The 17,316-nt window shown below is 40.7% G+C and overlaps 1 protein-coding gene across 2 annotated transcripts in view; it reads left to right on the top strand.

The window, feature by feature from the left end:
* The window catches only part of sos2 (son of sevenless homolog 2 (Drosophila)), an 83,503-nt gene that overhangs the window by 56,671 nt on the left and 9,516 nt on the right, over positions 1–17,316 (top strand). For both annotated transcript variants that reach the window (XM_034194972.1, XM_034194971.1), the window contains 8 exons: positions 5,519–5,646; positions 5,821–6,476; positions 6,608–6,689; positions 6,858–6,980; positions 9,610–9,722; positions 13,608–13,830; positions 16,863–16,982; positions 17,098–17,260. In XM_034194972.1, the coding sequence (XP_034050863.1) occupies positions 5,519–5,646; positions 5,821–6,476; positions 6,608–6,689; positions 6,858–6,980; positions 9,610–9,722; positions 13,608–13,830; positions 16,863–16,982; positions 17,098–17,260 (1,608 nt within the window). The remainder of the gene's footprint in view (positions 1–5,518; positions 5,647–5,820; positions 6,477–6,607; positions 6,690–6,857; positions 6,981–9,609; positions 9,723–13,607; positions 13,831–16,862; positions 16,983–17,097; positions 17,261–17,316) is intronic.

Raw genomic sequence — 17,316 nt, 5'->3', positions numbered from 1 at the left:
GTCCATGCCTCAGAGAATGCAAGCTGTTATAAAAGCCAGAGGTGGTGCAACAAAATACTAGTGATGTGTTGGAGTGTTCTTTTGTTTTTCATGATTCCATAATTTTTTCCTCAGAATTGAGTGAAAGTAACCGTTACTGACTGCCACAATTTTTTTTCCCTAATTTCTTATAGTGTTTCTTAAAGCCATAAAGTTGCCATTTGAAATGACTTTAGTTTTGTGTCATGTCTGTGATCTGCTTTGTTTCTACAAAATTAAACAACTGAATGAACATCCTCCGAGGCCGGTGATTCCATAATTTTTGCCAGGGGTTGTATATAGTATGCATAATTTGAGTTTATTTCGTTGCTCATAAAATAAAGAAAAATTGAAAAGAAGTTTGGAAAATCCACTTTTTTTAATCACATATTATAACACGATTGGACCTCACTTTTTCAACCAGGTCATATTTTTTTCAAACCAACCTCAAGGCAATTGCATTGTGCGTTAGTCAATAGAAAACACATGAAATGAAAAATTAAAAGTAAATAAAAGGCCCTTGAGTCAATTTTAAGTACAAAAAAATTAAATTAAAAATGACCCTTGCAGATGTTACGCCGTCTGTCAAACCAAGTGGGAGATAAAGATGGTTAAAAGTCACATAAAACTATAGCTAACATTTACACTTAGATGGACATTCTACTTTGAAATATGTATTCTCCGATATACATCGTCAATTTGTATAAATGATACACATATTAAGAAATTATAACAAGTTGAAAACAATCTGAGAATTGTCCGTCAAAAATAACATCCGCAAGGGTCCATACTCTTATTAATGTCACTTTTCCATTATGGAAAAGTGAAATTTTTAAAGTTAATAGTTAATGAGTTATCTTGAGCTTTGTGGTTTATGAAAGAAATATGTGTACTACAATTTCAAACTAGTTTGCAATAAAAACATGTAACTTTAAAAATTTACCTTTGTGTTACACTTTCATAACAGTTTAGTGTATTGTGAGCCATATATTTCCAATGCAGACACGTGAGTGAACGGGGAAAAACGGGGAAAAAAGCTTAGCTCCCAAGATAACCATTCTGACCTGTTTGAGCCAGTAAAATTAATTTACAATAAATAATGTAAGGAAAGTATTAAACTTACTCTGACAACTACACATTCCAAAATCTTAGTATTGGAAGTTACACGGATCCGATCTGTTCCAGCTACAATCAGCCACTCAGCCAGAGAGCCATCTATGAGCTGAGCTGAGACGTTCAGCTGCTGCGTTCAGTGCAGCGCGGCTCATCAATCCATTACTGTATACATATTATAAATAATTGTCTTTTAGAGGATTCCAAATTTCCTCAATATTCTACACACAATACATAATGACAGTCTATCTGTAAAGCAAGGCGCGTCTGTGTGAGTGTGAGTATGTGGCTTGCATATCTAGCTATTTCTCAGATCGGCTTCAGCTTTCAGATATGGCTTGCGCATGGCACGATGATGTGCATGCTTTATTGTGAAAATTTTGGGAATTCATTTTTGAAACCTTTATTTTGACTAAGGGTAAGGTTGTTATTTTGATTAACATTCGTACTTCCAAGATTACATGGCTCGCCGATGTTACTGGTAGCAAAGTTAAAATCAAATAGTTCATGTTCCTTGCACCGTTTCACAATAAAACATTTAATGCCAGCATCCCAGCAAATACTTTTACTATGAAAGGCATGCTGTAAGTGTTCCTTGCGACTGAGTTTAACTTTACAACACTGAGGCGACGTTAGGTAAAATCCGTTTTTTGCTAACACCAACAAATTTCCCATTATTTGTACAAAGGTTCAGGTGACTTTATTTGTACCCATAGGTAGATTTGACTTGCAGCAAACAGAAAAGTATCAGTAAGTACACTAGCTGTATGAAATCTTATATTTTCCCACAATTTGTACAACGTTTCAGTAAGTACATAAGCTGAATAAAACCTTGTAGTATTTGCTGATAGTTCACGTTTAAATAAACTGTGTTCAGGAGGCAGAGCTCTCAATTTGAGATATGCTCCAGGAGTTATTTTTCCCCCAAATATTGTCTTGCAGGTCATAGTAGTGAAATGCAAGAGAATGTTATGCATTAGCAAAAGAGCATGACATGTTGTCTCACACCAAATGCATGAGACCTGGCAGCTCTGAGGGGGGTGGAATACTGTGTTTCAAATATTGTAATGTTCTGTTTAATTTTGTGAGTCTCTTCCAATAACCTGTTTAATAGGAATCCTTTTATTTTCATATAATTGATAATAAAACTGATTTTTAAAACAATATGAAATGCTATATTCAAATAATATAACATATCAATCAAAACAGACCCGAATGATATAAAAAGTGATTATCAACTCGATCCTTTATTATGAAGTTTATTGGGATGTATTTTCAAACCTATTATTTTGAAGAAGTTTTTCGGAACCACCCCACAACACACACGCATTAATAATGTCTATCTTTGCAATATTCTTCTTCATGCATTCAACACTTAATTCAAAAACTAATATGTGGTTTCATTGAAATTAAGAAAGCATGGAATTAGTTTGTGGTTGTCTTCACAAAACACACTAAGGAATGTTACATTACTCTAGCACCAACTCCTACCAAGTTAGATAGTTAATGATAATAACCTTGAACAGTGTGAAGTTGATCATCAAATGACAGCAACCAATTGTATTAACTAATTTCTTTCTTTGTTCAACATCATTTTAATTTGATATGCCAACACTGAATACTGTTCTTTATTTTGCAGTGCAAGTGATATTTTGCCCCCCCCCCCCCCCAAGTAAAAAAAAACCTTCCTACAGGCACTGCACTAGTTATAAAATAATTACCTTTTAACAGGATTCCAAATGCTTCTGCACCACTCGACGCAGATGAGGCAGTCTCTGCAGCTGTAAACAAGTTTCTGATTCTATGAGTGATGGTTTCATTAGCCAAATTCTGAATATAAATGCATCATCGCCTACAAATTACCATTTTATTTATTTTAGTGTCGAAAGTTTAAATGGATTCCAATATGTTCCATCTTCCAGAATTCTGCAGATATAAAGGCACAATATCCACACAAACCAGACTGGGCACACAGGCCGCATTAATTAATTCTGCATGAACCGCATTAATTTAAATCAATTTTGTATAGTACTGAATAAATTCAGCTTGAATAAAATTCCAGGTGGTTTCTAAATCCTCAGATTCCTTCAAATCCACAGCATGATGCTTTACACCAGTTTATCACATCCACTGTAGCACGGTGCCTCGCAGCAAGAAGGTCTGTGATCAATTCCCCCTCGGGTCTTTTTGTGTGGAATTTACATGTTCACCCTGTGTTTGCGTCCTTCAGGTGCCTCCGGTTTCCTCCCACGTTTAAAACATGCAGGTTAGGTGAATTGGAAACATTATACACTCAACAAAATATAAACGCAACACTTTTGGTTTTGCTCCATTTGTATGAGACTTGAACTCAAAGATCTAAACTTTTTCACATACACAATATCACCATTTTCCCCTCAAATATTGTTCACAAACCAGTCTTAAAATCTGTGATAGTGCGCACTTCTCCTTGCTGAGATAATCCATCCCACCTCACCGGTGTGCCATATCAGATGCTGATTAGACACCATGATTAGTGCACAGGTGTGCCTTAGATTACCCACAATAAAAGGCCACCTCTGAAAGGTGCAGTTTGTTTATTTGGGGGGGATACCAGTCAGTATCTGGTGTGACCACCATTTGCCTCATGCAGTGCAACACATCTCCTTCGCATAGAGTTGATCAGGTTGTCAATTGTAACCTGTAGAATGTTGGTCCACTCCTCTTCAATGGCTGTGCGAAGTTGCTGGATATTGCAGGAACTGGTACACGCTGTCGTATACGCCGGTCCAGAGCATCCCAAACATGCTCAATGGGTGACATGTCCGGTGAGTATTCCAGCCATGCAAGAACTGGGACATTTTCAGCTTCCAAGAATTGTGTACAGATCCTTGCAACATGGGGCCGTGCATTATCCTGCTGCAACATGAGGTGATGTTCTTGGATGTATGGCACAACAATGGGCCTCAGGATCTCGTCCGGTATCTCTGTGCATTCAAAATGCCATCAATAAAATGCACCTGTGTCTTTTATCCATAACAGACGCCTGCCCATACCCATAACCCCACCGACACCATGGGACACTCGATCCACCATTCTGACATCAGAAAACCGCTCACCCACACGACCCCACACCGCTGTCTGCCATCTGCCTGGACAGGTTTGAACCGGGATCATTCGTGAAGAGAACACCTCTCCAACGTGCCAAACGCCAGTGAATGTGAGCATTGCCCACTCAATTCGGTTACGACGACGAACTGGGTCAGGTCGAGACCCGATGAGGACGATGAGCATGCAGATGAGCTTCCCTGCGACGGTTTCTGACAGTTTGTGCAGAAATTCTTTGGTTATGCAAACCAGTTGTTTCAGCAGCTGTCCGATGGGCTGGTCTCAGATGATCTTGGAGGTGAACACGCTGGATGTGGAGGTCCTGGGCTGGTTTGTGGTTACACGTGGTCTGCGGTTGTGAAGCTGGTTGGATGTAGCCAAATTCTCTGAAACGCCTTTGGAGACGGCTTATGGTAGAGAAAGAACATTCAATACCGAGCACAGCTCTGGTTGACATTCCTGCTGTCAGCCTGCCATTGCACGCTTCCCCCAAATCTGCGACATCTGTGGCATTGTGCTGTGTGATAAAACTGCACCTTTCAGAGTGGCCTTTTATTGTGGGCAGTCTAAGGCACACCTGTGCACTAATCATGGTGTCTAATCAGCATCTTGATATGGCACACCTGTGAGGTGGGATGGATTATCTCAGCAAAGGAGAAGTGCTCACTATCACAGATTTAGACTGGTTTGTGAACAATATTTGAGGGAAATGGTGATATTGTGTATGTGGAAAAAGTTTTAGATCTTTGAGTTCATCTCATACAAAATGGGAGCAAAACCACAAGTGTTGCGTTTATATTTTTGTTGAGTGTAATTATAAAGGGCTCCCTTGCAAAAAAGATCTCAATCTCAATGGGACTAACCTGGTTAAATAAAGGTTAAATTAAATTAAAAACCACCCAAAAGTCACGGGATAAGTACTAAGAATAACCACAACAGCTTATTTATACAAGGAAATGTTGTCTCCCTTCTTCCTCCGTTTGTGGCATTGCCAAAATGCGCAGCTTTCCGGCATTTTTCACCTGTTTCTTGACGAGATTCTTTGAGCATCTGTGCGCACTGCCCACTGAGTTGCCCTGTTTCAGAATGGCTACCACGCCTCTTTGCCAGGACACGTCTCAGTGCGACTGCAGACTCTAGTTAAGAATAAGAAAGACCTTTATTGATCCTGAAGGAAATTATTTTTTTAGTTCTCATACATACAGCTCTGTGGTTTTTACCTATCCAGTGATACAGTTTACTTTGTGATCTGCAGAAAAGTATGTCACTTTTCTTTGTTTGATTTTTGGAACATTTGCAGCAACTGCAGGAGCGCAGTGAGGACCAAGATGACAGAGAATGTCTGAAGCAGGCAATCACAGCACTGCTTAACCTTCAGTGTAGCGTGGAACGCATCTATGCCAAGCACCAGCCTCGTCGTAAGCCCGGGTATGCCTCCTTTGTTCAGACTTTTTATTTTCTGGTCTGTCGTTCCTAATAGAGCCAGCAGGTTGCAAAAGGCCAGGCTCATTGTACTGCACTGTACTCGTATTTGTGCAGTTGTGATGCTTCTTTGGATGAATGTCTTGTATTTCTGATCCGTATGGTTTTCCTCTCACACAGCGAGCCCATGTACCGCCTGTACAGCAGGCAAGTCCGTAGCAAGCAACTAGCCATCAAACGCATGAGCGAGATCCAGAAAAGCATCGATGGCTGGGAGGGAAAAGATATCGGTCAGTGCTGCAGCGAGTTCATTCTGGAAGGGCCACTATTACGAGCGGGCGCCAAGCATGAACGACACAACTTCCTCTTTGATGGCCTGATGATCAGCTGCAAAGCCAATCAAAGTTCACGCCTCACGGGGTCGGGGAGTGGGGCAGAGTACCGTCTGAAGGAAAAGTTTGTGCTGAGAAAGATTCGCATTGTGGACCGTGATGACTCTCTGGAGTTCAGGCATGCCTTTGATCTGATTGGCAAGGATGAAAACTGCGCAGTGTTTTGTGCACGTTCTGCAGAAGAGAAAGCAGCGTGGATGGCAGCGCTGGTCACTCTGCAGTATCGCTCTACATTGGATCGCATGTTAGATACAGTACTGCACAATGAGGAACGGACCCATCCTCTAAGACTGCCTTCCCCAGATATTTACCGCTTTGCTGAGCAGGACTCTGAAGAAAATATAGTGTTTGAGGATAAAGTGCAGAGTAAAACGGGAATCCCCATCCTTAAGGCCGGCACCGTAGTCAAACTCATAGAGAGGCTCACCTACCATATGTATGCTGGTGAGTGGTTGGCAAAGATACTTTATGTTTTGCATAATCAGTTTTCAGAGTTACAGAAAATTTAGATGATCGTTGTATGCATTACGTTCTCCTTCACTCTGTGTTACTTGATCTTTTTCATTGTCTTCTAGATCCCAACTTTGTACGGACATTTCTTACCACATACCGATCCTTCTGCAAACCACAGGAGCTCCTAAGCCTTCTGATAGACAGGTACAGCGAATCAGAACAGCGATTCATTCACCACTGTGTAGTTCTTTAAGTGTCTTTAGCAGTGAACTTTAATTTACTTTAAGAAAAATATGGATAAGTGAAGCAGTACTGGTGCTCAGACATCTGGAAGGGTTAAGTGTCTGAATGTCAACCGTGCTTTTGGGTTAGGATTGAGATACCAGAGCCAGAGCCAACAGACGAAGACCAACAGGCCCTCTGGAATGGGGATCAACTGATGGCAGCAGAACTCCAGAGATTCCGGAAGGAATATGTGCAGCCAGTTCAACTCAGGTGTGAAGACTTTTCAAACTTTTTACTTTTATGGCTCCCTTGAGAACATCCAAAGAAACTGAAGCTACTGTACAAATAGTTAAAAAAATTAAATGCTGCTGCCTCATAACTAACAGCTGTTTTATTTGGTAGTTTATCTTAATTTAAAATTTTTGTAGAAAGGTACAAGTATGATATATCATTGAAATATAGGGTCACAGTACGCAGATGTCCCGGTTTGGTTCGTACCTCAGTTTAGACATCACAGTTGGGTAAGAGTTTAATTTATGAAAATTCTTCAAATGCGACACGTCAAGCCAGACCGCCTTCGATATTTTAGCCATTTTAAGTTTGTTTGATTTTTGTGCAAATGACAGCATCTCATAAAACCTCAATCTGTACAGATTGAAATCATTGTGTTCCTACTCAGCAGTCATCAGTGGCTTTTTGCACTAATTCATATAAACTGTCAACTTTTGTCCTAAGTTGGTGGTGTTGCAGACTGATTTCACACAGGGACAGTGATTCAGTACAAATACTGATCGATGGACTTTCACTTTTAGGTTCCTACTTTGAAAGAAAAAAGTAAATTAACCAAATCCATTTCCGTTTTCAAAGTTTCTTCCTCTAATAATGCAGTCACTTGCTTCACCTGGCTGGTCCTCTCTTCTCTCTGATCGCCTCACTCACAGAGAGCAGGCTGACCCTGCCTCCTGCACATGTGTTACAATCGTACTGTGCAGAGTTGTACCGTGCATTCTGCGCACACTGAACGGTCACGTGTGTAACGTATGGTTCAATACGAATACATGCATCATGAGACCCCTATTAAAACAGCATTGTAAAGTGGCTGGTGGTGATTTAAAATTTAACTCAAATTGAACAAATATGCTGCTGAAATTAGGCCATTATTGTATGTTTCAGTGGTTCAAATAAGAAGTTTTCCCCAACATTGTGTCATAGACTTGAAATTTGTATCTGTTGCCAATGAATTGAAGCATCTACTGTGAGTTCTGTGTAATGAGGGCTGAATGATTTCTCTTTTTTTTATTTTTATTTTTTAGCCCTTTTATATTCTTTTTAAGGCTCTAATGTTCCACTGAGACACTGAAGTTTTTTTAACTAGATAAGACTTTATTGATCTCACAGGGAGAAATTCACGTTACGTCACTCGTAAGAAAAACACACAAGATGGGTGCGAGAAGATGAAAATGTGCATCAAACAGCGTGTGCAAGGATAAGCAATAATAATACTTGTAACAATACAATAAAATAAGAAAATGAGGTAGAAATACTATATATGTGTGTGTGTGTGTGTGTGTGTGTGTGTGTGTGTTCCCTTATAAGGAGCAAAAGCACAGGAATAGTTTTGTACACACTATTAAACGCCCACGGATTATTTATAGTGTGAATAAACACAAAAAAATGTGTTCTTTTGATAGTTCAAGAAACACTAAAGATCATAAAACATCTACAGAAAACCTTGTTTTAGTCATCGTGTGAGAGGCTTTGACATCGACCGGCTGCCGCCAGTTATGCAGGTCAGGCGGGTGACGTCACTGGTTGGGGGGAAGATGAGCCATGTTCTGAGATTCCCTGCCAGAGACACCAACAAAGACGTTATATATGAGTACTAGAGTCTACACTCCCAATGCTGCCCACTAAACGTGAACATCCCTGCATGGACAGCAACATGACGCCTCCTAACTGGTCAAAATATTAACGAAGTTCGTGCATGTTAATGCATTTACAGTGGAGATTCGGGACTGAACACACTCAGAAAAACACTCGCAGAATACGTGTTAAAATGCTATTCTGACCTGGATATCAAGGCAGTACAATTAATTAACATTATTTTATTTAATTAACGCTAGGTCTTCAATTCAGTTCATTTCAAGTTTGTTTATAGTGCCAAATCACAACATGAGTTGCTCCAGGGCACTTGACAGACCTTAATCTGATCTTACCAACCTGTGGTAAACACTGCAGCTAAGCTAATGCTAACTGGTGCGCTAGCAATTGTGCTCGAAGTAAACATCGAACCAGAGTACAGGAAGTTAGCACGGACTAAGCACTAAAAGAAAACGTAACCACTTCTAGAAGATAAGATTAATGCGCAGGTAGTTAGACTAAAAGAGAAACTAATACCCTTTATTGAATAAAAGAGCGCTTTGCTCTTTGAATCAACAGCACAGGAGGTCCATCCGAGAAAGTGATCTAGCAGGAATTGGCAGCAGTAGCAGTGGTAGCAACAGCAGTTTAGCACGCTTTCCTGCCATCAAGAAGATCCCTGAAACACATCTACCTGTGCCTGATTCACCTTATACATCTGGTGTTGCATCAGGAAGGACTTCTGATGTTCATAGAGAGTGTATTGTCAGTAACATGCTTACAAAAAGTAAAATAAAAATGCAGAACACATTCTTTAAGAGTGGCTGTTTTTTTTTTTGTTTTTTTCTTTTTTCAGAAATGAGGCCACGTTTACAATTTAAAATGTCTGAGAGGGTTTGGTTTCTTTTGACTGTTTACAAATATAGAAATATTTTGGTTGTACAAATTATTTGGAATTTCCATCTTAATCCTTGTATGTGAAATATACAGGCTATTACCAGCATATATAATTAATGCAGGTGCACCTTTTGCTTGACAGGGTTCTCAATGTTTTCCGTCAATGGGTGGAACATCATTTCTACGATTTTGAGAATGATCCAGAGTTAAGAAGTCGATTAGAGGAGTACATTACCAGCAAAATTCAACTCCGAGGTTGGTGTTGCATGCTAGTGGTTCTATAAAGAGTTATTCATTATTTAAAACAGAAACATTTTTACACTACCATGGCTAAAGTTTTAGTTTTTATGTATTTATATCAGGCGTGGGTGACGACATGGATTTACATTTCTTACCCCTCTGAGTTTGATGTACAAGCCGACATGTCCAACTTCTATTTCTATTAATGAATTAGTGAGGGAATGTCACAGAGACTTCAGTCAACCACTTCGTGAATATACATAGTGTCACTTCTAGTTTCAATCCCTGTACTAGGCAATCTTTGCCTCACAGCCAAAGCTAGATCCCGGAAATGTAATGCAGGTCTCTGTCTCTCTCTCTTTGCCTGATACTTCAAGAGGCTCATTCAGAGCGCACCACCGCTCTGTTCAGGAGGCAGATATCTTCATACTGCCGGTAAACCCTCAGATAAAGCTGCTTCTTCTTCTTCTTCTTTGTCTTTCGGCTGTTCCCGTTAGGGGTTGCCACAGCAGATCAATCGTTTCCATCTCACCCTGTCCTCTGTATCTTCCTCTGTCACACCAACCACCTGCATGTCCTCTCTCAGCACATCCATGAACCTCCTCTTTGGTCTCCCTCTTCTCCTCCTGCCTGGTGGCTCAATCCTCAGCATCCTTCTCCCTATATACCCTGGGTCCCTCCTCTGCACATGTCCAAACCATCTCAATCTCGCCTCTCTGACTTTGTCTCCAAACCGTCCCACCTGAGCTGTCCCTCTGATATGTTCATTCCTAATCTTGTCCATTCTTGTCACTCCCAAAGAGAATCTCAACATCTTCAGCTCTGCCACCTCCAGCTCTTCCTCCTGTCTTTTTGTTAGTGCCACTGTCTCTAAACCATACAACATAGCTGGTCTCACTACTGTTTTGTAAACTTTCCCCTTCACTCTTGCTGATATTCTTCGGTCACAAATCACTCCTGCCACCTTTCTCCACCCACTTCACCCTGCCTGCACTCTCTTCTTCACCTCTCTACCACACTCTCCATTACTTTGAACAGTTGACCCCAAATATTTAAACTCATCTACTTTCACCACTGCGACTCCTTGTAACTGCACTATTCCACTGGGCTCCCTCTCAATCACACACATGTACTCAGTCTTGCTTCTACTGACTTTCATTCCCCTTCTCTCCAAAGCATATCTCCACTTCTCCAGACTAGACTCAACTTGCTCTCTACTCTCACTACAGATCACAATGTCATCTGCAAACATCATAGTCCATGGGGACTCCTGTCTGATCTCATCTGTCAACCTGTCCATCACCACTGCAAACAAGAAAGGACCTTGAATGAGTCTGTCATTCCGACTGCGCATCTCACCGCTGTCACACTTTTCTTGTACATGTCCTGCACTACCCTAACATACTTCTCTGCCACTCCAGACTTCCTCATACAATGCCACAACTCTCTTGGCACCCTATCATAAGCTTTTTCTAAGTCCACAAACACACAATGTAACTCTTTCTGTCCTTCTCTGTACTTTTCCAACAGATTTCTCAGAGCAAACATTGCATCTGTAGTGCTTTTCTCGGCATGAAACCATATTGCTGCTCACAGATCTTCACCTGTTTTCTAAGCCTAGCTTCTACTACTCTTTCCCATAACTTCATGCTGTGGCTGATCAGCTTTATGCCTCTATAGTTACTGCAGCTCTGCACATCACCCTTGTTCTTGAAAATAGGAACCAGCACACTTTGTCTCCACTCCTCAGGCATCATCTCACTTTCCAAGATTTTATTAAACAGTCTGGTTAGAAACTCTACTGCCATCTCTCCTAGACATTCCATGGCCTTCCATTGGAATGTCATCTGCCTTTCCACTCTTCATCCTCTTCATAGCAGCCCTCACTTTTTCCTTGCTAATCTCTTTTACTTCCTGATTTACTCTCACCACATCATCCAGCCTTTTCTCTTGCTCATTTTCTTTATTCAACTCTTCAAAATATTCCCTCCACCTTCTCAGCACACACTCCTCACTTGTCAGCACATTACCATGTGCATCTTTTACCACCCTAACCTGCTGCACATCCTTTCCAGCTCTGTCCCCTTTGTCTGGCCAATCGGTACAAGTCCTTTTCTCCTTCCTTACTATTCAACTTCTTGTACAGCTCACAATATGCCTTTTCCTTTGCTTTTGCCACTTCTCTTCTCGCCTTACGCCGCATCTCCTTGTACTCCTGTCTACTTTCTTCATCTCTCCGACTATGCTTTCCTGGACCTCTTCAGTCCACCACCAAGTCTCCTGGTCTTCCTTCCACACTGTCCAGATGTCATACCCAGTACTGCCCTAGCTGTCTCCCTCACCACATCGCAGTACTTTTCCCAGTTGTCCAAAATTGCTTCCCTCCAACTAGTGCTTCTCTCACCTGCTCGCTAAATTTCACCACACAGTCTTCCTCCTTCAGCTTCCACCATCTGATCCTTTGTTGAGCTCTCACTCTCTTCTTCTTCTTTACCTCTAAAGTCATCCTACAAACAACCATCCTATGCTGTCTAGTGACACTCTCTCCTGTTACCACCTTACAGTCTGTGATTTCTTTTAGCTTGCATCTCCTATAAAGAATGTAGTCCACCTGTGTGCACCTTCCTCCACGCTTATATGTTACCCTGTGCTCCTCCCTTTTCTTAAAGTAGGTATTCACCACAGCCATTTCCATCCTTTTTGCAAAATCAACTACCATCTGTCCTTCCCCATTCCTATCCTTGATACCATATCTACCCATTACGTCCTCATCACCTCTGTTCCCTTCACCAACATGCCCATTGAAGTCTGCTCCTATCACCACTCTTTCATGCTTGGGCACACTCTCCACCACCTCATCTAACACACTCCAGAAATCTTCTTTCTCCTTCATCTCGCAACCTACCTGTGGGGCATATGCACTGATGATATTCATCATCACCCCTTCAATTTCCAACTTCACACTCATCACCCTGTCACACACTCGCTTAACCTCCAACACACTTTTAACATACTCTTCCTTTAAAATGGTCCCAACACCATTTCTCTTCCTGTCCTCACCATGGTACAACAACTTGTACCCACCGCCGATGCTCCTGCTCTTACTTCCCTTCCACTTGGTCTCTTGCACGCACAATATGTCTACCTTTCTCCTCTCCATCATATCAGCCAGCTCTCTCCCTTTACCAGTCATACTACCAACATTCAAAGTCCCCACTCTCATTTCCACCCTTCTAGTTTTCTTCTTCTCCCGCTGTTCGTGGCAACGTTTTCCTCCTCTTCTTCGTCGTCTTTGCCCAGCAGTAGCCTAATTTCCACCGGCACCCTGTTGGGCAATATCACCGGTGGCGGACGTTGTTAACCCGGGCCGCGACCGATCCGGTATGGGAATTCGATTCTGAGTCTGCATAGTTGGGTTGCCTTGTTTTACGCCGGATGCCCTTCCTGACGCAACCCTCCTCATTTATCCGGGCTTGGGGACCGGCACTCAGAATGTACCGGCTGCCCATGTGGCTGAGTTAAACCCTCAGATAAAGCATACGGTCATAAAAACATATGGGTGGGCTAGTAAGCCCACCCCCCACCAACTCTCAGACCAAATGGGCATTTTCTTTTGTGGTGAGACACTTTCCACTTTTTATTTAATAACAGATATTTGTGAACCTTTCTGCAAAGAGCGAAGACAGAAAACATCTAGCTGGAAATTAGTGATTTTATTTTTCATTTATTTACATTGTTATATCATTTCCGTTGCTGTTGCAGCTGTTTTCTAGAATGTGTCTGTATAAAGTTTGGCCCATCAAAAACACCAAACATTGAATTCCTTGCATGTTTGTGTTCGTGTACAGACCTGACATAGTAAAGCCTTGACTGTGTATTTGTTTTATGTTCCAACTTTAGGGAAGTCCATGAAAAAGTGGGTGGAGTCCATCAATAAGATCATTAAGAGGAAGCTGCAGACACAGTCTAATGGCGTCAGTCACAACATTACCTTTGAGAGCCCACCTCCTCTCATTGAATGGCACATCAGCAAGGCGGGCCAAGTGGACACCTTTGACCTTATGACCCTTCACCCCATAGAAATTGCCCGACAGCTGACTTTGCTTGAATCAGAACTCTACAGGTGAGTCATAGATGTAGAACTGTGAATGAGCGTTTTAATCCAGTTTTCACTACAGTACTGCTACACAGTCATTGCTTTTAGCTGATGCAGAAAAGGGTTATGGGTAATTAAATCCCACAGAGGTTTCATGATAGGATGTTGTGCAGCCCTCTCAACATTGTATGGTTGCTGCTGCCCTCAAAAAGAAGCTGATTGGATGAAGTTACTGCTGCAGTCAGGGCGACCTGGGTGATAAAATGATAATGACATATATCGTGATTAGACACTTAATCATTGTCAATAAAAAGGTTTCACTGAATTTATTTAAAAATACTACACCAGGAAAAGCACATCAGGAATGTGTAAGTGAACAAAGCTTAAGAGCGCTCTCTCCTCTGTCATAACAGCCAATCATATCCCTTGATATTAGAGCATACTGTGAGTCATAAACAAACAGCCCGTCACTAAATGGGTGGAAGTTAGGTTGCACCATCGACACCAGAGTTGCTATGTTTGCTTATGGTACACTGAACAAATAAAGAACTTCAAATTAAAATCATTAACAGCTTCTTTTTTGAACACATTACAAATGAAGAATTGCTTCCATGGGTATTCATTAAATACAGTGGGGAATTCTCACCTTTTGACTTTGATGCTGGTTTTATTTTGAAGTGTTTCCCTGCAATAATTGATGTGTACACAAATTAATAGTGAGAATGCCCCTGAATGTTTTCAGCTAAAGTCACATGCCATCAGAAAATGCATTACAGGGGTTTATACTAAGTTTAGATCTACTCAGTGATGGCCTCGGATTACACCACTTACAATAGTGTTCAGAATAATAGTAGTGCTATGTGACTAAAAAGATTAATCCAGGTTTTGAGTATATTTCTTATTGTTACATGGGAAACATGGTACCAGTAGATTCTCACAAATCCAACAAGACCAAGCATTCATGATATGCACACTCTTAAGGCTATGAAATTGGGCTATTGGTAAAAAAAAGTAGAAAAGGGATTGTTCACAATAATAGTAGCATCTGCTGTTGACGCTACAAAATTCAAAACTACTATGTTCAAACTGCTTTTTTAGCAATCCTGTGAATCACTAAACTAGTATTTAGTTGTATAACCACAGTTTTTCATGATTTCTTCACATCTGTGAGGCATTAATTTTGTTGGTTTGGAACCAGGATTTTGCTTGTTTACTGGTGTGCTTGCGGTCATTGCTTGTTTACTGGTGTGCTTGCGGTCATTGCTTGTTTACTGGTGTGCTTGCGGGGGATTCTTGCAAATAAATGAGCTTTTCTTCCACGTGTCTGTTTTTTTTTCTTTTTTTTTTTCTCCATTTTAAAGCATTGGAAATCATTGTAGATGAACAGCCTATAATTGTTTGCACCTGCGTATACGTTTCCCCCTCTCCGATCAACTTTTTAATCAAACTACGCTGTTCTTCTGAACAATGTCTTGAACGTCCCATTTTCCTCAGGCTTTCAAAGAGAAAAGCATGTTCAACAGGTGCTGGCTTCATCCTTAAATAGGGGACACCTGATTCACACCTGTTTGTTCCACAAAATTCGCGAACTGACTGACTGAATGCCACGCTACTACTCAACAGCAGATGCTGCTGTTATTGTTAACACCCCCTTTTCTACTTTTTTTTTTTTTTTTTACTAATAGCCCAATTTCATAGCCTTAAGAGTGTGCATATCATGAATGCTTGGTCTTGTTGGATTTGTGAGAATCTATTGAATCGACTGGTACCTTGTTTCCCATGTAACAATAAGAAATATACTCAAAACCTGGATTCATCTTTTTAGTCACATAGCACTACTATTATTCTGAACACTACTGTATGAGCAATTCAGTGGTCCTGGGTTTAACATACCTGTTAATTTAAAATGATTATTGATATCAGAGATTAAAGTTTTCTGAATACTCCTGGATATCTGTTTTTGTTTGTTTGTTTGTTTTTTGTTTGTTTGGTTGGTTGGTTTTTGTTTGTTTTTTTGCCCAGACAATATAAATTTCCTGGAAATGTGTATGCAGCTATTTTTTTAGGTTTTCATTTTACAGTGCATCGGACAATCCGACATGAAATTCACCAAATTTAATAGGAAATCTGGTTGAGAATATACTGTTCAGTACGTCTTTTGAGTAAAAGTCTCCCCGACCCAGTATGAGGGTGTTTGTGTTCCATCGTGAACTTTTGGACATTTAAAAACTTAGCCGTGTCATCTCAGCAATGCTAAGCTAATCTTGTAGTTACTGCATTCAACATCAAGGCATTGTGAGAAGCAATGTTGACAAAGATTGTATTCATTAGTTATTCATTAGTCCAAACATTTTTAATCATTATTAATGCACAGCAACAAACGAATACCATTATTGCAGATGCTCTCATTGCTAAGTTAGCATGATGCTGTCTTCTTGTAACTTTAATGGTAATTATCAGACCTGTTACTGCATTACCGCCACCAACTGGGTTGGAGTGTGTAGCCTGCCTCAGACAAAGTAACAGGGATAAACTCATTCAAAGTGTTAAGGTAAAATGACAAAATACTCATTCACTCACTCACTCATCTTCAACCACTTATCTGGAATCGGGTCCTAGGGAAATGACAAAATATAAGTATCAAAATACATTTAAAGTACTCATTATGTAGAATGGCCGATTACAGAATATTACATTATTGGATGATATCTATTGATTATTGTTCTTTATATGATGTACTATGTGTAGCGCTTACATCAGTCGGTGACATTGAACTAGGGAGGCATGCAAACACAACTTCAGGTACCCACCCTTCAAGATAACACCAACATGCAACGGTGCTGTAGTGAAAAATGACCTTTGTCATTTACTGTTATTGAAGTGGAATAAATAAGTCGTGGTGGCAGTTAATCTTTGCATTGACAAATGTTTACATGGTATTTGTTATGTTGAAAATACTATCTAATTTATGATCAGATTCCCCCCCTTTTAACTTGTTTAATATCATGTCTAAAAACAAACAAGGGCATAAACCAGCCTCTAAACTGTGTTGTCCACAGAGCTGTCCGACCATCTGAGCTAGTTGGCAGTGTTTGGACCAAAGAAGACAAAGAGAAGAACTCGCCCAACTTGCTTCGCATGATCCGCCACACCACCAACCTCACACTGTGGTTTGAAAAGTGAGTTTCAGGAATATATTTTATTCTTGAGGTAATCCTGTGTTGTTGTGAAAGAGTGCTGTGTGCGTGTATGTGTATGTCACCTTTTGCAACTGTATATTTGCATCATGCTCAGGTGTATCGTAGAAGCAGAGAACCTGGAGGAGCGGGTGGCAGTGTTCACACGGATCATTGAGATTCTGCAGGTTTTCCAGGAACTCAACAACTTCAATGGTGTGCTAGAGGTGGTTAGTGCCATCAACTCTGTCCCAGTCTACAGGCTTGACCACACCTTTGAGGTAAGTGCAGCTATCACAACAATAAAGAAAAATGGTTGGGTTGTTCCATATCTTCA

Source organism: Thalassophryne amazonica, chromosome 19 (genome assembly GCF_902500255.1).
Source record: "Thalassophryne amazonica chromosome 19, fThaAma1.1, whole genome shotgun sequence".
NCBI lineage: Eukaryota > Metazoa > Chordata > Actinopteri > Batrachoidiformes > Batrachoididae > Thalassophryne > Thalassophryne amazonica.
This window is presented reverse-complemented; position numbering and strand designations above follow the sequence as displayed.